At 41.1% G+C, this 21,790-nt stretch overlaps 1 protein-coding gene across 4 annotated transcripts in view; it reads right to left on the reverse strand.

Moving 5' to 3' along the window:
* Positions 1–21,790, reverse strand: part of ATP8B (ATPase phospholipid transporting 8B) — a 123,667-nt gene that overhangs the window by 37,122 nt on the left and 64,755 nt on the right. For 2 of the 4 annotated variants that reach the window (XM_011152160.3, XM_011152159.3), the window contains exon 2: positions 13,632–14,521. In XM_011152160.3, the coding sequence (XP_011150462.1) occupies positions 13,632–13,665 (34 nt within the window). In that variant the 5' untranslated portion in view covers positions 13,666–14,521. Of the gene's footprint in view, positions 1–8,811; positions 9,309–13,631; positions 14,522–21,790 lie in introns of those variants that run through there. The other 2 variants (XM_025302004.1, XM_025302007.1) reach the window with 2 other exon arrangements.

Genomic DNA, 21,790 nt, shown 5'->3' on the forward strand with positions numbered 1-21,790 from the left:
TCGCGGGATAAACGGGATACGATAAGCGTCGCTTGATGGAGATGCGGTTTAGGTGATATTCGCTCGGTAAGAAAAGAAATACGATCGTCCCCGGCAATTTCATTAACACGAGACACCGGGAGAGGATTAAGTAGACACACTTAAGACAAATGGCAAACAAACGGAGAGGCAGCGCACTTCTCTTTATAACCGCGGCGCGCTGCATTACGGCGGGGATCGCTGCCAAAAGTTGAAGGAACACAACGCGCGCCTGCTTCGTTCTCGGATTATCATATGATGAAACAATAATGAATCGACCCACGCGAGATCGCAATTTCCCAGGCGACATATGCAAAGTGGAACGCCTGAACGTCGCCGTGGGAGGCGAGGATTCACATGACAACCAGCGTTGTTTAGTCGTTCAGCTTCGCGGTTTAGGAGACAGATTTAACGTAGCGCAATTAGCGGCCAGGCTCTCCGACGAAATCGCTTATTTATTCGTCATTGACACAGGATAAACAGGCAAGTAAAAGCTTCAGCGCTATTTTCCCGGCGAATTTTTAGTGCCAAGAAGAGCACAGTCTTTTTTTTATTTATACAGGGTATCCGGGGTCTTTTGGAGATGAAAAATTGCGAAGAATAATCAGATCAAACTGTGAAGAAAAATCATGTGCCATTTTGCAAAAACTGCAATAAGGTAAACGTACCGAATTGCGCCACTGACCCGAATTACTTACGCTTAGCTTGTCCTATACGTTCTTAATACGTTAATAAAACACACAGTTGAGTAAAGGTGTCTAAAATTGCTGGAAAGTGTGATAGTGTGTCAAATGGCTCCGCTAAAGTAACTATACGATAATATAATGTGATTTTCCGTGAAAAGCAATTCCAAAAACCTGCATCAAAAATCTGTCACTTTTGATTATGTCCGATTAAATTTGCCTTTAAATAATTACTAACCTATGAAGTGACATTGTACCTTGTAATGTGATAAAATAAAATATTTTTGGGTAATAATACAAAATGTTTTAGTTTCGTACGATTAAAATATAATAAAAGATGATAAAAAAGTATAACATTATAAAGTTATATGGTTTTTATATAATATAATATAATATAATATAGAATATAGAATGGTCATTTGGTGGATAATCAGTGGCGTAAATTGAGACTTACAATTTCAGTGGACGTAATTCGGGACATTTACAGTTCACACTTAATTTTTTTATATAAATAAATAATCTTGTTTATTTCTAACTTGTATGTGTTTTCACTAATTTACAATAATAACTTTTAATAAGATTCATAGTCTTATCTCTCTCCCTCTAACATCACTTTACTTTTTTAAAAGTAAACTCTCAATAATCAATCTTTGCTTAAAGTGGCGTAATTCGGAACGTTTATCTTAGTTATTAAGTTATTAAAGTTATTAAGTTGAAAATGACCATCTAGAGGCTCTTTTAATTAATAACTTGAAAATTTACGTACTTATTTGCAAAATGGTAAAGGACCTTTTTGTTCAAAATGACCTAGCGACAGGTTCAAGATTCAGGATTCAAAGTTCAACTTATACTCATATCTATCGCCAGACACAGTAGCCGTCATATAATTGTAGATTAAGTCATTCTGAACAAAAAATTCATCTACCATTTTGTAAATAAGTACGTAAATTTTCAAGTTATCAGTTAAAAGAGCCTCTAGATGTGGTTATCTTCAGTTACTAATAACTTAATAACTATTACAATTTTTGCAAAATAGTACATGATTTTTTTTTCCTCAATTAGATCTGATCAATTTTTCGTTTCCAAAAAATCCCGGCCACCCGGTGTATTAAACCTTCGCTCAAACAGCAAGACTGGTTCTTACTCGCCTCTAGCTTAGCTTATCCAATTTGTTATCCCCCGGTCGATCTCCTTGGAGCTGATGGAACGATAAAAATAAAACTCTGATGTAACTCTTTATTTTTAATCTTTTCTTGGAGAGTCAATAAATGTGACTGGTGCGCTCGTCGGTACGAGCGGGGACTATACTGCGAGGAGAGAATAATGTAATAAAGCTTGCAGTTCAATAAAAGTTATCCGGAGTGAAAAAATAAATCGGCTCATCCCCGCGGAGGTGTCATTTTCATCAGTCGTCCAGACGTACCGAAGACAAAGTATCTCTGCCGTAGGCCGAGGGGTAGAAACAATTTTTCGAACTACTTCGCAAGGAACACGTGCAGCATATTCGTCTGAAACGTCTACACGCCGCGGAACTTTTTTAATAAATTCCCGCAACCGCCGATACATGTGACAGCGACTGCCTGTTCTGCTCCACGTCTATCTTGTTTCCCAGCTGGCGCCGTCATCGTTGATCGATATATCGCCTGGCCAACTGCTCTCGCATTACTTTCGTTTGTGCACAAAGTTAAAAAAAAAAAAAAGCTCAGGATTTTAAGGGCAGGTAGTACCCACAAGGTGGCAGCGAAGGACGAGCGGAAATTCTGATCGGCGAAAAAAAATAAGGTCGTCGGGTAGAAAACGTCTGTCATCTTTTCCAACGTGAATTTTCAACCGCGTATATTGCGCATTTCATATATGTACATATTTTATATGTGTACAAGGTGTTTAAAAAAAGGTCCATTTTGTGAGTGCTATCTGCCCTTACAGTCTTAAACCTTTTTCTTTTTTAATATCCTGTATATTGGGTGTTTGCAGAAGTTTGTCGGACTGCAAATAGTAGGAGTTTTTGCAAGTTGACAGTTTTGCTTTTTTACGGGGTTTTATTCAAAAAAGGATCTTAAAAGCAGATAATATTCACAAGGAGGCGAGGAAGGACGGGCGGAAATTCTGATCGATGAAAAAAAAAATAAGGTCGTCGAGTAGAAAACGTCTGTCATTTTTTCCAACGTGAATTTTTAACCGCGTATATTGCACATTTAATATGCATATTTTACATGTATACAAGGTGTCCAAAAAAGGTCCATTTTGTGAGTACTATCTGCCCTTGAGGTCGTAGACCTTTTTCTTTCTTAATATCCTGTATATTGGGTGTTTGCAGAAGTTTGTCGGATTGCAAATAGTGGGAGTTTTTGCGAGTTGACAGTTTTGCTTTCCTACAGAGTTTTATTCAAAAAAGAACTTTAAGGACAGATAATAGACTCGCAAAATGGAGGAAGAAAAGTCCTGATAAACATGGGTCGAGAAATTAATATTGTCGGAGTTACAAAAAAATTACTTATTTTAATTAAAGCAAGTGACTTTTTATTCGTTTCTGCTTCGCGGCCATGCATGAAATGCATTTCTGTCATTTCTTGATTAGAGTAATACGACGTCAACCTTGTCGTACTGTGAAAACTTTGCAATGATTCTCTGCAACTGTTCACCGTTCACGAAAATATATGACTAACGATTACTTCTTGAAGCGTGTGTATAAGTAGGAAGAAAATAGATGTTTGTTTACATTCCGTTTGTTTACAAGAGCGAAGGGACTTTTTTAGAGATTCCTTCACAGCATGGTACTCTCTTTATCGATGAATGATACAGACAAATTGCATCAAAGGATATACAAAATCTACTTACTCGCCGGAAGCGAGTAAGTCGATTGCCTTAATTAAAATAAATGATTGTTCGTAAGCCCGACAATATTAATTTTTCGACTCATATTTATTAAGACCGTTTTTATCCATTTTGAAAGTACTATCTGTGTTTAAGATCTTGAACCCTTTTCTTAAACACCCTGTACAATTCTCCGTCAACAAATAAAAAACAAATTATGTAAACACGACATAAGCGATACTCTCTTGCTACGTCAGCCGTGAATCTGACAGAAAAAAGCCTGCAAAAGATTTCCTACGTTCTCGCCTGCAAAAAGATAGATAAAGAAAGAGAGAGAGAGAGAGAGAGAGAGAGAGCCGGTTTGTCGATCTAGAAAACAAGAAGAGATGTCTCTTGGAAGTTTTTCAAATTTCCCCAAGTAGGGTAAGATCTCTCGGAAGTATAGTTACGCTGAAGTATCTTCGCCTTCGTCTAGAAAAATCTCGGATAAAATTTCGAGGTGGACGTCGGAGGAAGTGATTGGAAATACCGCCGAGCTCGTCTCGCTCGGAGGAACGCCTGACAACAATAATTAGAAACCGATGGAGCTTTCTCCTCTTTGCGTTTCCCGAGAAACGTGTCGACGGTAAAGCCTGTTCCACACCGGGGAACCTATAAAATATTAGCGCGCGAGTCGCGAGTGGAAATTGCAATTGATTACCGGACGAGATCGGTAGACGCTGACGCCGCAACGCCGTGAATCGACGGTGCCGAACGCATTAAATAGTCACCGTCGCGCGGGTGCAAAACACGCGCGTATACACGAGCCGGCCATGGAGTATTAATAATGACCGTAGCACTCATTCTCTATGAATGTCGGGTGTTATTAGGTCGCTCCAGTTTAAGTTTTCCAGGCCAACAAGCAGCGTCACCATCGTCTTGCGTAAATCCACGTGTCCTACACAGGGCGCCCCGCCATTAACGGATGTCCTTTCAACCACGAATTCTTTGACGAGATATCGCGGACGAACTCTTTCGCGAATGAAAGATCTACCGTCCCCTCGAAATGGTAATCAGCTATTTTCAACTTTACAGTCGAAATTAAGTTCTCCGCGCACAGAGAGGGTGAGAGGGTGGAAGGGGGAGGGAGAGAGCGAACGCTCGAAGGCGACTTACACTCTCGGCCGGAAAACAAGTCCCAATCGATTTGCATCCTTGAAACTCTGCCAAAGACTTCTAATTTTCGACGTTGATTATCGCTATAATTAGAAACGCTTACATTTCCGCCTCCAATTCGCCAAAGAACGCTTAGTGGCCAGCAACGGTGGGATGCGTTCCATGTGACGCGGCTTAAGTTTCCCATCGCGAGCTAAGCGATTAAGCAATAAGAGATCGAAGTGTGAAGAATGGCGTCGTTCGGCGACCTCCTGCCATTTTGCAACAATAAAGTGACAAGCGGATCAATCGAGCGACCAAGTCTCCCAAGAACTTCACGCTCCAACATCAAAGGTTTATAATTTACAATTAGCGTAAGATAATGAATCTTGTTAAACCTTAGTGTTGCCCATCGATACTCGCTTCTTTTCTTTTTGTTGAGAGAAAAGAAGAAAAAACCCTTTTTTGTGTAAAAAAAGTCAATGTATAACATTTTGTGATATTTGTTTATTCGCCACTTTTTTTTCTTATTGAAAAAAAAAGAAAAAAAAGACTTCGTTAAAAGGGAAAAGAATCAATGTATAATATTAATATTCGTTTACTCGCTTCTTTCTTTCCTGTTCAGAGAAAGAAAAGAACTCTTTCTTGATAAAAGAAAAAAAGAAGCGAATAAACGAGCACATGAATATTAATCCATCGATTAATTCGCTTTTTTCTTTTAACAACGTTCATTACCAGATACGGATTTTTCAACTGTAACAATTCCACGAGCAAAATATTGTTAGGAACATCCTCATAAAGCATAAGGCCCCGATAAGGCTGAAAGTAGAATGCCCTAAAAAGAGATGATTCATTATTACCACATCAGAGTCCGATTTGGATCTTTTAGGGATACCTTAGATTTTACGAAATAAGACTTTGATAAGGAAGACTGATGAGGGTCTTAGAAGAATTTATTAGAGGTGGATTTTACGAAATAATACTTTAACATGGAAAACTAATGTGGGTCTTAGAAAGATCCTTTAAGAGGATACTTTAGATATACAAAATCAAGTTTTATTATAAAAAATTAATAAGATCTGAAGCGTGTAATAAAATTGTCATAGTTTAATATTGTTTTAGTAGGTACGCTCTATCTGGTTCTTTTAAAGATTTTTTTATTATACCGCAATTAAAAATACATTTTATTAGTTTTATTAGTCGCTATATTCATTAGTCTCTTCTAAGGACTTTTCTAGTATTACCTTCGTTTTGAAATGCAGCAAACTTTAATATAAACTGTAGCAGGATTTTTATGTGTAAAGAATGCTAAATTTTATTGAAAAGTATATTATATTTTTAAAATAAAAAATTCTTGTTCTGCTAACAAGGTTATAAAAAAATAAAGAAATTACAGTCTAAATTTCTTGGAATGAAAAGTACGAATATTTTTATTCAAGCAATAATAAAAATATTTCCTTTTAATATTAATATTAATATTGCCTTTTAAGATCCTGTTGATATTGCCCTTATAAAGCCCTCATAATACTGCCTTATAAGGACCTCTTAAACCATTTGTTACACATCTTATAGGGCCCTTGTCTTTCTATTCCTATTAGAGCCCGATTAATGTTAGGGAAAAATAACCTTTCAAAAAAAAAGGTAAAAAAAAAGCGCCAAGATACACGCTCTGTGCATATATCTTTTGTTTTATAATTTCATTTTCAACAAAAATGATGAAAATAAAATTTCCTTAGAAAATTTGTTCTATAAAAAATAGTAATTTGTAACATTTGAAAACATTTAATTCCATATAAAAATAGTGATGTTAGAAAATTTGCGTCAAGTGCATATGACAAACTAGTATTATGTTATTACATTTCTTATTTATTATGTATTTCTTATGTTCTTGTTCTTTTGCAATGCAAGTAACGCACGTTAACTTACTAACTTTATATATATATAAAAAAAAAAAAGAATTAGGGAAAAATAATTCGACCTTTACCAAAGCCCTACTAATTTTCCTACTCCAGTTGCTCACAAACGCAAATTTGTCCAATTTTCGTGTCCGGCTGTGCGCGCTCCAGGATAGCGGAAGCTCGTCCTTTTCGAGGAAGCGAACTTAGCCGACTTTATCCGCGCTCAGCCAGTGAAACGATAATTTTTCTTCTTGCTTCTCTCTCTCTCTCTCTCTCTCTCTCTCTCTCTCTCTCTCTCTCTCTCTCTCTCTCCCTCCCTCTCCCGGCGACCTTGCGACAAGCGCATCCGATCAGATAAGCCAGATATAATAGAATTTTCGATGAACCGTCTATTTACTCTTAGCCTTGCAATAATTCAGCCACTAGTTGATTGTCCATCTGCGTGTGTATTATTGATCGCGCGTGCGTTCGCAAACCGCCGATATGATTAACGACACGTGGCGGCGGCGGCGGCGGCCGCGGCAGCGCTCCCATTTCCGAGAAGAAACGGCCGTACGAAAAAAAGAGCGAAAGAAAAGAAAAAAGAAAATCCTCTGTGGATTCTCTTCGTCTCGTTACGCTAACATAATTTCCCTTGGCAAATACATTCCCAAGGTCGGAGTTATGACCGGGCGATTCGGTAAATGTCGAAGTGCGCGCGCGCGCGCGAAAGAGAGAGAGAGAGAGAGAGAGAGAGAGCCAAGCCGCGCGTGAACCGGACTCGGCGGAGATTTCTAATTAATTAAACTCGAAAGAGAACCGCGCACTTTCGGGGGGCCGTGAGGAGAACTTCCTGTCTTGTCTCGCGTCGTTTCCCTGCGGTCTATCGATCGACAGGCACGCAAATGCAGCTGCAAAATCAACATCGGCCCCCCGAGAAGGTTGAGTAACCTACTTTTCATCGGCATTCGCGGGGCGAAAGGGAGCTGCATTTTGCATCGTGGATAAACATCAACGACCGTCGCGTCGCGTCGCGTCGGCGGCGTCTCTCCTGCGAGAGCCACGTCGACGGGGCGAATTGATCGGAGGAGGAGGAGGAGGAAGAAGGAGGAGCCGCGGCAGGGAAAAGGAAGAGGAGCACACGGAGACGGAATCTCTCGCCTCCTACGGAAAGATCTCATCCCGCTGGTCGCCTGGTTATCTCTCTCTGTCGCGCGCGCGGTTCCCAATATGCGCGCAAACCCTTTGTATCCTCGAGGATTCCCCAGACCACAAGTGACCACCTGGCCGGCTCGATTACGCGCACGGTGTTTTTTCACTTGTCGTCATTACGTCGTGGTCGAAGGAGCGCGCGACTTGATCCTCTCACCGCCGCATTTGCCACGAGGGCAGAGACGCCGTTCTCTAACGATCGCCGTCGTCGTCGGGCGGGAACGGGAGGAGGAAGAAGTGAATAAATCGAGATTGCGAAGAGTGAGAAGCCGCAGGAAGTCGCAGGACATAACGAAATCAATGACAATGGGATCAAAACATTGCGCCGATAATCGAGTTAAAGCTCCGTTGAAGCGCGAGAAAAATGAGAATCCCATCGAGAGAGAAAGCAGAATCCTTCGTCCGTGGAATCGAGGGTTTCGCCGACTGGGACAAAAATATATATCTCACTTTGAGGGTTGAGAGACGTACGAAAAATGTTCCGCTGGCGAACGATTTCTCCGCCGCGCCGACGTGACCGGCCGTTTCCGATTCCCTCGCTGCTCGGAGGAGACGCGCGGCCAGCCAAAAGGAAGAGGAGGACAGAGCGAGGGCGAGGAGGAGAGCCGAGAGCGGAGCCTCCTCAGCCGCGTAAGCGCGTGCTCGCTTCAACGACGACGAGACGCGGCGCGTACGAACGAGGCGGCCGAGAGGCTTTTAAACACGGCAATCGATCGCCGTCGCGATGAGGTCAACGTTGCGTTATCCCGAGCATATACGCAAGGAAGGAGAGCGCAATAGGGGGCACAGGTCGAAGCCGTATCCGCGTATCCTGCGCGAAGAGTATCCTCCGATCGCGCTCGGCGCGATGGGAACGGGAAGGAGGAGGATGAGGGCGCGATGACGTCGGCGGAGGCGCGACGGCGAATCCGTGTCATCACGCCGTCACCATCATCGCGCACCGCCCCGCGCGCCCTGACAAGGTCCGTCGCGACCACGACTGCGGAATCGCGCGACGACGCGCTGCCCGAGGATACGCGGAGCGACGATCGAACATCGTCGACGTGGTCCTTCGGTCAGCGCCGTCAGCTCACCGTCGTCAGCGGTCTGGCCTGCTCCTCCTCTTCTACGGTAGAACGTCCGAGTAATCCGGAGTAGAACTCAGCAGCCGGTGATTGGGCGGACACTGTCCCGCGCCTCACAGCCACCAGCAGCACTCGGTGCAGCCTTCCGCATCCAGCAGCGTGATCGTCGTCGTCGTCGTTACCATCACACCAGCGTCATCGCCTCGGCAGCGGAGCGAGAGTCACCGAGCGAGGCCGACGACGGCGACGACGACGACGAGCCGGCGCGCGGCCGCGAGAAGACACCCCGCTTGGTAACGGCCTGCTCTCGCGGACGGCGGCACGCATACACGCACGCACGCACGCACGCACGCACGCACTAGCAACGCAAATCACCACAGTCAGAACGCACCAGGACAACGTCCGATCTCTCTCTCTCGCGGAGACTCACGACGGCGCACTTCCAGCAGCGCCAAGTAACGGCACAGCTCGTCGCGTCGCGTCGCGTCGCGCTAACACACACAGGAGCTGGCTGGCAGTAGCGTCGACGTGCGATCTCGAGGCGTCGTCCAACGACGGCGCCACGCGCCGCGCCGCGCCGCGCCGCGCCGCGTCGCAACGCCGGTACGGCGAAAATTCTAGACGCGCGATCGAGAACTCGGTCGGCCGACCGAGTAAAAAGGGTTGCTGCTGCACTGGCGAAGGGTAGTCGCGGGCGATCGATCGGAAGCACCCCGAGAACCATGCACGCTTCTCGACCAACTGATACGAGCGCGACGACCCGCGGGGACACGAACCGCCCCGGACGGGACGCTGCTGCTGTTGCGAGTCGGTAAAGATTCCACCTCCGAGAGAGGGGGTGCTTTTCTTAGCGCTGACGTAGTCTCGGACGACGTGGTTCTCTCGTGACTGGCGGAACTTCCGAAAACGTGCGCGCTCCGATTTAGCTCTCTCGAACTTTTGCAAATATATATATATATATATCTTTCTAGGTAAAGAATAAATATCTCGGCGGGATATCTGGCGACGTGAATGTTAAACTAGTTTTTTTAGGTAATTATGCACGGGATCTTTTGGAAACGGAAAATTGATCCGATCAAATTGAGAAAAAAAGTCATGTGCTATTTTGCGAAAATCGTAATAGTTATTAAGTTATTAATCGTCACATCTAGCTCTTTTAATTGATAACCTGGAAATTTGCATACTTATTTGCAAAGTAGTAAAGGACTTTTTTGTTTAAAACGGCTTAATCTACAATTATATAACGGCTATTGTGCCCAGCGACAGGTCCAAAATTCAGGATTCAAAGTTCAATTCATTCGTATTTATCGCTAGACTCAATAGCCGTCACATAATTGTAGATTAGGTCATTCTTAACAAAAAACTCTTTTACCATTTTGCAAATAAGTACGCAAATTTTCATGTTATAAATTAAAAAATCTCTGGATGTGGTCATTTTCAATCATTAATAACTTAATAATTATTTTTGCGAAATTGCAAATAGCGATTTTTGCAAAATGGTACTTGACTTTTCTTCTCAGTTTGATCTGACTGATCAAACGAAAAATTGTGAAGATTAATCAGATCAAATTAATCACAATTTTTCGTTTCCAAAAGACCCGGACACCCTATATATTAAGGGACTACTCTACTAAGTATACAAATATCTCTGCAATATATCTCTGCAAAGCGATTCTTTTTCAATCAGTCTAGAATCGCTCAAAATCGTGAGACTTCTTTTTTTAGGTAAAATCGTTTTCGTCTTCAACAAGAAACAATGAGCGGTTCAGCAAGAGGAACATCGTCCACATGTGCCAAACAGATCATCTACACTCATGTCATAACAATCGAACAATTTATAAAAATTTCAACGACGGGAAGAAAAATATGAGAAGGCGAAACTTCCGAAAACGTCCATGCTCTGATTTATCTCAAACTTTGTAAATAGGCTTTTATTAGACAAAACATAAGTATCGTAAAAAGATATTCAAATGTTAAACTAGTTTTTTTAAATAATTATATTAAAGGGGATATCCTGCCGATGACTCTGACCTTGACACAAAGAATGAACAAAATAAAGCGTTATGAATTTTTATTTCCAAAAATAAAGTTTCTAAAAAAATCGTAACCAACAAAAGTTGAAGTATCTGAAGAGAGATATACGAGGGCAGTCTGAAAAGTTCTCGGCCTAACGATGAAAGAAACTTTTTTTGCCGTAAAATATGTTTTATTCTTCAATATAATCTCCTGAAACTTCAATACATTTATTCCAACGTCTTTCCAATAATTCAATACCATCATTAAAGCGTGATTCCGGAAGGTTCTTTTCGCTCTGGTGTATAGTGGTGGATTCAAGTTTCATCAACAGTTATGAAACGACACTTGAAATCCATTTTATTTTGCTTGAAACGATTAAAATGTGCCAAACACGCTTGAGAAATACGCATTCGAATGCGTTTTTGGTCAATTGTTAGCAAATGCGGCACCCATCTTGTACAAAGCTTTTTCAACTGGTGCTATTACTCGAATGACTTGACAGATCGAATAAAATTTTACATGGGTTTATATCAGGGATGCCACTTTCCATACAATTATACAATTATAGTTTGACAGTTTCTAATGCAATCCATGTATGTGTCAGGTCGAGAACTTTTCAGACCACCTACGTAAGTTGACACTATAGAAATATTTTTGGGAGAACGTTTCTAAGATTATTCCAAGATCAATTTAAATGTTTCAAGCGAAAGTGAGTATTTTTAATGAGTATTTTTATACTGAAAACTGAAAGATCGTTTTATTTTGCGTAAAAAATGTCTTACCTTCGATTTCATTTTAAGAAATAAAAAGTTTAAAAAATTTCCGTAATGTATAATCGAACTGAACAAACCTCGAAAGAATTAATCGTTCAAAAGTTTATCTAATCTATCTAACCTAATCTAACCTATTCTTTCTACTTTACCCAAGTCCGAAATTGTTTCACACACATAAGCACATATTCCTCTCTCAATTGAATCCAGGATCTACTAAGTCGCTAAAAATCTTCTAAAGTATTATCTTCTAATATAATAATATATCTAGTATAATCTTCTTTATTATCTAAAATGGATTTATTTACAAAGTTTGAACTAAATCAGAGTATAAATTTTTCGAAACAACCGTCAAATTATAAATAACTGTTAAAAAATTGCTTATCTTTAAATTGCCAAAAATCCTAATATGCATTTTTATCGCTTAACAGGAACCTATTTATAAAGTTTAAGCTAAGTCGAAGCATGATCGGCTAAATTATGAATAACCATTAAAAAAGTTACTTAACTCTTAAATCGCTAAAAATTCTTCTAATATATATCTTTATCATCTAAAAAGTACTTATGCATAAAATTGGAGCTAAATCGGAACATGATCATTTTCGAAACAATTATGAAATTATGAACAATCATTGAAAAATTTGCTTAATTTTTGAATTGCAGAAAATTCTCCTTTATTACCTAAAAAGAACCTATATTTACAAAGTTCAAGCTAAATTAGAGCACAATCATTTTCGAGACAATAGCCAAATTATGAATAATTACTAAAAAGGATTCTCAATTTTTGAGTCGCCAAAAATCTTTCCGGTACTCTTTCTTATTACCTAAAAGAAACCTATTTACAAAGTTTTAACTAAATCGGTGCATGGACGTTTTCGAGAAAACAGCTTCGCGACTTTTAATCGGTCTCTTTCGCGGAGAAATATCTCATCACAGACGGAAAATGTGGTGAAAATGAGGTTAGGGTGACTCTCTTGACGAAGAAATGACACACCCTCGCTGGAAGCTGACTCAAAAGAATGCTGCTCGGGATTGCTTCTTTTTTGTGCGAATGAAGAATGGAGAAGTATATTCTAAATAATCGAAAGGGAGAGAGAGAGAGAGAGAGCGGCCGGAGTGTTTTAATATTTTTAGATAATATAAAATTTGTAGATAATGTAGAAATTAAATGCCAGCCTTCGCCAAGCCGGTATTGAATAGTACCATTGGAATACGTAATTATTCAGTATATAAACGTTTGCAGAAGTAACTGTTTCATCTTCGCGAGTTTTAGGTTAATTTTCACGGTTGACAATGAATAGATTGCTTTCATAAGAATATCCTTTTTCTACCATGAAATCCACCGATTGCCAGCAAGATGGAAAGATGGGAACTTATATAGCAAGCAGTGGAAGATATTTTATGGTCAAAATAATTTAAAGAATAAATAATGAACCATCCATTCTCGTAGTCAAGGCTCAAAATTAACCGAAGCACTCGATACTCGCCCAAATGAAGAGAGATGACCAACATAAGGCGCCCTGCCAGCCGGCGGAACAGTTGACGAAATAGCGTATCGGCCTGTGAATAGAGGGGGATCGCCGAGAATAAACGTGTGGGCAGAAGAATACAACGCTACACAATAATTCCGCGATAGCATGGCTTGGACAGTCGGGGGATTGAGAGCAAGAGTGGCGTAAAGGAAGCGTGTCATCGCTCGATTTGAAAGGGGCATTTCCTCGATGTCAACCCCTGCATGTGCGTCCGTTGAAGTCCAGAAGGCCACGTAATAGACGCTCGAGTTCTCTTCATCAAGCTGACGCGCTTCACGTTGCGGTGAAGATTACACGTAATACGATATGGACGCTTACCTCACATTACATTATTAAATCCCGGTGAACATGACGTCACCGTCACCGTTGTTCGTAATGAGAATCATTGATGCAGAGAAGTGTCGCCGCAGCGTCGCGCGTGAAAAACTAGCTGTTTCGGTACTCAGAAAAGCTATGATACGCGCGTATCAGATGCGGATGAGTAAAAGAGGAGCTGAGGTCTCACACTCACCTTGCATAGGCCGCGTGGCAGCGCTGCGCGACATTGTTCGCGTAGTGTTTTAGGCTGTACTTTCGAGTTAGGCGTTTGTGGACGGAGTCTGTTGATATGTCCGACGCGGAGGATGGCGGCCGTTAAACGGAGCGCTCTCTCGTCGCGACTCTGGTCGGCGTGGGTTGTTGTAAAGTGAGTATCATCAAATGCGCGTCTATGCGGTGCAAAAGGGTGCGTAAAAAAGTGTCCCTCCGCCTGGGCGACGGTCGTCGACGTCGTTCTCGTCGTTGGTGTTGTCGTCGTGTCCAGGTAAGGCTCTCGCGACAGACGACAGGCGCGACAGCGACTTCCGGACAGGATGATCGTCCTGCTGCCAGCAGCGACGGACGAGCTTCGTGGAGGACGACGTTTCACTGGCGGGATATAGAGACGACGAGGACAATGCGGCGACGTTTGCGGCAGCGCGGGCCGCGGAGGACGAAGAGGACTACTGAGGCACGTGAGGTATGACGGAGATGACGTTGATGAGGATGATGTTCTCCGTGTTCTGCGATGGCCGCTGTCGCCGGCGAGAACGAGCCACGAAGGAGGCCTGGGTGATATTCGACGGCGTTGACAGCGACGTAAGGCACGACGCGGCACCGCGACGCTCAAGTCGGATATTCCGCGGCGAGATAATGACGGCAGGATATCCGCTGTGAGGGGTATGGAGGGTCCTTTGAGGGTGGCGTCCATGTGGGGTGGATAGTCACCTCCTGCCTTCCCTCCCGCCAGCGAGCCACCACCTCCTCCTCCAGGACCTCCTCCTCGTCGAGGTGCCCCAGCTTTCGGTGCACGCGGACACCAGCCTCGCGCACCGCCAAGTCTCACCGATCGGCTCCCACGTGATTACGTCTCGTGGGTGCAGGCTGCAACAGAAAAGAGGCCTCGACGTCAGAATTTGGATGCTCGTCTTCGACAGTTAATGGGACTTCTTACGGTGATTAGCTAGTTTTATTTAGTTAGGTAATTTATTTAGTTTAGGGTCCAATCGGCTCGAATAACCATAATCTTGACACATGTCGTTGAGAAATAAGTTGTCATCTTACTGAGTAACATTCTAAAGTTTTCATTTCATTCAAGTCTAGTCGTCGTCTATTGTTTATTAAAAAGTTATTAACAAATACAACTTACTTTTCCGACACAATGTATTAGGTTGTTGCGGATGAAATAGCCGTGTTTGGATTTGAAATTCAAACTTTTATTCGACATACTTCATACACATCTTGTTAATCGAAATAGTTTCTATCCATCTCAATACATTTCCCTCAACGTAGTACAAGCGCAACAATACCTTTTATATAGAAATTGGAAGAGCGAGATGCAAGAAATTCGTTGAACGCACTTTTCACGTCACTTTCTGTCTGAAGTACTTTTTCACTTAAAATGCTATCCAGATGCTTAAACAAATGGTAATCTGTCAGAGAAAGAGAGGAAGAATAATCTGTCGGGGAAATAAGGAGGATGAGGGAGAATTTCGCATTTTTAATCTGCTAATTTTTTTACAGTTTGTTTTACAACATACGATTTAGCATTATTATGGAGTAATAACACACACCGCGTCTATTTAATAACGCCGATTGTTCAGTACGCAATTTTTTCATCACGACATCAATTTCTTGGCTGTATTTATCAATATTTGTAATTTCACCTTTTTTCAGAAACAAAAAATGCACCATACAAGCAAACCATACAGATAATAAATCTATCTATCAGATTGGCAGCAAAGTCATGTCGTCTTTTACGGATAGATGGCTTTACTTGTCACTAAATGTAACTAACTTCACTCCAAATTCTACAACCTTTATATCATTTGACAGCTGACATTTCAATCTTTCTTTAAAGAAGAAAAAAGTATGTCATTCGGTAAAGAATTGCTTGTTTGGCATTGAGCTAAAAATAGAAAATCAAAACGAGCATTTCCGCCATATTTTACTTTTTTACTTCCAAAAAGGAAAGAAAGAACGCTGTGTAAGCCCGTCAAAAGTTATGTGCTGTGTATGGCGGGGAATCCTTAACAGAAAGCCAGTATCAGCGTTGGTTTGCTCGTTTTCGTTCAGAAGATTTTTCTATGAAAGATGCACCACGATCAGGCCGACCAATTGAGGTCAATGACGGCAAAATAAAAGTATTGCTTGAATTCAACCGCCATCGTACAACACGGGAGATCGCTGAGAGGCTAAAGACCATCACACACACAAAGGAACTTAAGCAGTAAGACGTAAGCAGTAAGCAAATCGACCAATCACAATCGAAATTTAAGGACGCCATTTTAAAACTTACGAGAACAATTGATTGTGATTGGTCAGTTTCTTTAGCGTTTACGTTCATTTGTGTGTGATGGCCTTAAACATATCACATACGAGCATTGAAAACCACTTGGATACGTCAACAAACTCGACATTTGAGTTTCATGCGAGCTCAAAGAAATTCATTTTACCAAACGTGTCCAATATCAGCGATTTTCTCCTGAAACGTGAGCAAAACGATTCGTTTTTTAAACGAATGTTAACTGGCGATAAAAAATGGATTGTTTACGACAATGTGGAGTGGAAAAGATCACGGAGCAAACGTAATGAGCCGCAAAACACTTCTAAAACAGACATTCACCAAAGGAAGATCTTCCTATCTTTTAGTGAGATTACATTACACAGGTATTGTGTTTTTTGAACTGCTTAAACGTAACCAAACGATTGATTCGGAATTGTACTTTTGTCAGTTGGGCAAACACGAAGCAATCAAGCAGAAGCGTCCAGAACTAATGAATCGTAAAAGTGTTGTCTTTCACCATGACAACGCTAGACCACATACATCGTTGGTCACCCGCCAGAAATTGTTGCGGCTTGGGTGGGATGTGTTACCACATCCACCATATTCGCCTGACCTCACATCATCAGATTACCTTTTATTTGGTTTCTTGCAAAATTCTTTGAAGGAAAAAAATTCGATTTTAATGAGACTATCAAACGGTACTTGGATCAGTTTTTCGCCGATAAGAACCAGAAGTTCTATGAGGCCGGAATCATGAGACTATCAAACAGATGGCAAAAGGTCACTCAATTAAACGGACTGTAAATATATTACAGAATAAAGTTTTTGCTTTGTACGAAAAAAGCGCTTTTCATTTACATAGAAAAAAAAACGATATGACTTGCCAGTCTGATAGATGAAGGCTCGGTGTCGGTACATGTTTTGGAACTTGATCAGCATCTAACCACTGCGCAAAACATTGACGATTGTCATAAAGGATCCACTTTTCATCACACGTTACTATTTGATTCAATATTCATTATTCATGATTACGTCGAGAAAGCAAAGAAGAGCTGATTTCCATGTGACGAAGCTTGTATCTCTCAGTCAGTTCACATGTGGTACCTACTTGTCAAGCTTCTTCATTTTCCTAATAATCTTTAAGTATCGGAACACACGACGAGAAAGTGCCGGATAGTGAACGCTGATGCTGTGTGCAATATTTCGATCTGATTTCACCCCTTAAAGCCCCTGAGCCATTGCCAACAAAAAAAAAATATGGGTCCCTTATTTTTGGCTACTTTACAAATACGTCAAGTTTCGTCGAAATCGGAGACACGCACTTCGCGGATGTTCCTTGTAAGTAAGATATCGTCAGCAACATATGTCAAAGTTATAATCATTGAAGCTGACTTCTCTAAACTTGATAATTATCTTTATTTTCTCCATCGAATTTTTTTCTCAGCGACAAGAACTCGCATGATCGAATGATCGGTCGAAGTGAATCTTCCCCTTGTCTAATGATTTATCACGCGATTAGTGTAAAGTAACAACGATTAGGGTCGTAATGACTTCTGTGGTACATATACATGTCTTTTCCTGTGAATTACAGGTAGATTCCACAATTTCAATTTCCATTTAGTCTTTTTACCGAGTGACAGTGAACTCATTTCTACCGACCGCTGATCTCATTCGCTCTGAACAATAGCCAGCGTATGATAAATTAATCCGCCTGATAGGAGCGTCGTTTGATCGTCGCGGATAAAAGGCAGACGATATTAAAGCGGAGTGTCGCGGAATTCTCGCGCGGGAACGGGACGATACAAGCGATCGGTATCGCAAATGTCCGATACGGCGAAAAATTCGAGGGAGAATTTCGATGAGATGGATAGAGTCGGTCTTTATCGACGAGGATTCGTCCGCACGAAGGCATTAATCAGCTACGTTTGATGTGTATAGAACTGAACGTTGAACACTGACGTCCTCCTAAAAGATCGCTGCGCAGCAACGTAACACCGGCGAACGTACAGAACTAGTCTGACGATATATTTGACAAACATGACCGACCACTCGCAAATAAGGGGCCTTAATAGTGACGACTGAAATCGAACACTGACCCTTTTATTAATCACAGTGTAGAGAAAAACAGCGCGATACGTCAGTGTATTATCAAAAAGTAAATTGAAACAGAACCAACATTACTTTATTGATATTCTCTCGCTCGTCGGTACATAGGGTGTCTCAGAAATAGGTGGCCGAACTTGAAGAGCATATTCTACTCGCAGTAAGGATGAAAAAGGATTGTATGGGTTGTAAATATGGATCCAGATATGTTTCTTTTCGAGGTTATAAACACTTTTCATTAAGCACATCTTAAGCAGATGTTGCTCGGAAGTTTTTGAATAAAAATTATATCAATAGATGGATCGGGGGAGGACAGAGGAGGACCTATTGTTTGACTTGCACGATCTCTCGACTTGAACTCCTTGGATTTTTATTTAAAGCGACACCTTAAGACTCTCGTTTATGAGACTCTTGTTGCCGCTATGAAAGAACTATGAAATTGTATTCGTATCGGGAATTTTTGAACATCTTCGGCAATCCGTGAGACATCGATGCGAGGCACTGCGGAAGGAAATCACTTCCAACAATTTCTTTAACGAACTGTTCTTGCCAAAGCCTGTTTAAATAAAAAATGTTTATAACTTGGAAAAGAAGCGTTTCTGAACCCATGTTTATATATTTTTCAACCTTACAGTGAGTAGAATAGTTTGGCCACCTGAATTTCTGAAGCACCCTGTATATCTCGACCGCGATGGCAATCAGTATTTTCGGAGCGAACGGAGCAATCTATATTTATAACTTTCTTTTTACATATTTCACCGCGTGCACGCGCGATTTGATTAATATTCGACACTACGCGATGAAAAATGCGAGAACGTTTGCCATTCCGACGAAAGCGTAGCGCGAAGCCCGAGTTAAAAAGCTGCCGTCTCAAATTTCATGCACATTGAGTCGAACAGTTATTGTGAACAATATTTGTCTTCTTTCCCGTGGGATTGACAGATCACTATAACGCAAGTTATAGTGTACTCGTTTACCTACAGCCGCATATTTGATCTGACTATCCGATCCATCGGCAACAAAAGCACCGCTTCAACGGAAGAAACAACATGTGATGAGGAGAAATAATTCATACGCCAGATATTGACGAATACACGTTAGCGACACGTAATACTCGCGGATCGTATCGATTGTCAATTATGCATGCGTTAGTCATTTATTGAACTTTTCTCCTAATCGTATCACGTTTGAGATACGTTGGTTTAAGATACCGTATCTGTATGTTGCGGCAACAAGAAACGTGACACATCGATACGTTGTCGCGATTCTTAATCTTTTGTGTATGGTCCTAGTGGTAAGTATACTTTATTTTTATGATGTACTATTTACAGTTTCATAAAAATAAGTATGACCTCACATTTTTCTTATATATTAATATTTACTTTAAGGCCGGTATTCATAATCGGGTCTTATATTTAAGACAAGACAGTAAGTTGATCTTCAGATGCTGTACAAATTATTTCATCGGCTACAGGGTATCTGAAAGTAAACTTAAGACGACCTTAAATATAAGACCTGAATACCGGCCTAAATGTTCTCCGTGGTTTAAATGTCCGATTGTTCACTTTTAATTATTTGTAAGCAAATAAAGTCGGAAAAAAGCAATTAAAAACAAAAACATTTCATTTCTTGGAGAGTATTAATGACCAGAGAGATTGAAAATTTTGCTGAATATTCTTCACACGGCGAAATATAATATATATTTTTTCCAGAATTTTTCGCACGCTAGGTATTTCTTATAAACGAATTGAACAAATAGACAACTTGAATGAATTTTATAAATCTAACATGAAATTCGTAATTAACGATCTGAAAATCTTTTATATTGTGTTCTGATTTACATTACTTACTTTACCCGTAGCTTTTATATCCGATTATACATTTTTTATTAATTATAAACAAATAAAGAATAAAGCGATTTTTAAGTAAAGATTTCATTTCTTGAAGCGTACTTAAGATTAGAAACAAAATATTTTTCACTTGTCGAGATATATGTTTTTTTTTTCAGAATTTTTTCGCACGCTAGATTTTTTTTTTATAAACAAATTACTTGAATGAATTTTGTAAATCTGACATAAAATTCGAAATTAACGGTCCAAAAAATCTTTATATCGTACAGCTGATTTACATTTATTCAAACTTACACTAATTTACTACTTTACGGCAACCATATTGAATCTGCCATTTTGGATTTTTGAAATCATATTTCAGATTTGCAATCGGTGACTCAAAAGACATAAAAATGCGAGATTTCACGGAAATCTAGCAGGTAAAAAAAATGTGCCACAAAAAGGATTAAACCAATCTTCGCTTCCGAACGTTATTTTGTCAGATTAAGGTCGTTTCGGAAGTATCCTGATAATATACACACGAAACGTGTTTCTCTCGGTATGCTGACCGAGTGGTTGCCAAATCGATTAATCAATTAAATAAAACTATCACGAAGAGAAATACGAGAGCACGATGTCCCTCGTGCGGGGGCATGCGCGGAATATTTTTCAGATTCCTAACCACTTGACTCTGACACTTGACAGATAAGACACCAAATTTGTCGGGTCGATTTATCATCGGAGAATACGATAGCGCGCGAGTCATTTGTCAAGTGCTAACATATCACCTCGGCGTGCTCCGTCTCCTCGCACGGGACGCTATGCAGTTTGGCGAAGAATAAACAGAATTAAAACTAATTAACTAACCGCGCGCGCGCGGTTAATGGAGTAGAATCGCGTTAATGGCGGCCAGTCACGGAAAAGGGCGCGAGTTGATGAACGCGGAATATGGAACACATGAAATCCAGCTCAATCGTGTATCTCAAGGACATATCGGCATAAATCGTATTTCACGGCCGCGTCGTTACGCTAAGCACGTCGGGAACGGACGCGCAAGCCGATGGCGAATCGAAGCGAAGTCGCGCCAGCTACAACTCAGCCCACGTTATGTATTCACGTATCCTTGATTCGCGGCAAAGTTTTGTCGCGTCTGACGTGTCCGCGAACACCGAGGAGTAGTCGCTCGCTTGCGAAAGAGAGAGAGAGAGAGAGAGAGAGAGAGAGAGAGAGAGAGAGAGAGAGAGAGAGAGAGAGAGAGAGAGAGAGAGAGAGAGAGAGAGAGAGAGAGAGAGAGAGAGAGAGAGAGAGAGAGAGAGAGAGAGAGAGAGAGAGAGAGAGAGAGAGAGAGAGACCATAGAAGCTCCTTTTCAGGACAAGATAATTCCTTGGGGATAAAATAGCGGGATAAATAGCGTGTCCCGTCTTTTTAGGACTTAAATATGCACAGTGGGATGTCTCTCGTCGCACCTTGAAACACGCAGGTAACCCGAAAGCATAGCGGCTTACATCACTCATTGTTCGAGAATAAAACAAACCTACTTTGCTATGTTTCTTTCTTTTCTAATAAATTAATTCTGTGCAACTAGAGTCTTTTTGCCTTAGAATCCTATGCCCCCCGCCCCCTTCTAGAGAGTTGACCATTTGAGGCATAGTGGTAAGTATAACACGTCACTCAATAAGTTCGTAGGATGACATATAAATGGCGCGCTACTATTGACAAATTCATATGATTTTTAGGAAGTACTAACCTTCGAATGATACGTGTCAAAATTTCATGACAATCGGACGTTTAGTTCACAAGTAACAGTGGTTTTAGTGACGCACGACGTCGACTCGTTTTAGCAAGGCTTCAGTTTCGGCAATCACACTTCTTCATTGGAGCCAAATCTCTTTCCCTGGAGCTTTCCCTGCCGATTTGACTTTGGAGTGTAGTGA

Source organism: Harpegnathos saltator, unplaced genomic scaffold (genome assembly GCF_003227715.2).
Source record: "Harpegnathos saltator strain DR-91 unplaced genomic scaffold, Hsal_v8.6 scaffold462, whole genome shotgun sequence".
NCBI classification, from domain to species: domain Eukaryota; kingdom Metazoa; phylum Arthropoda; class Insecta; order Hymenoptera; family Formicidae; genus Harpegnathos; species Harpegnathos saltator.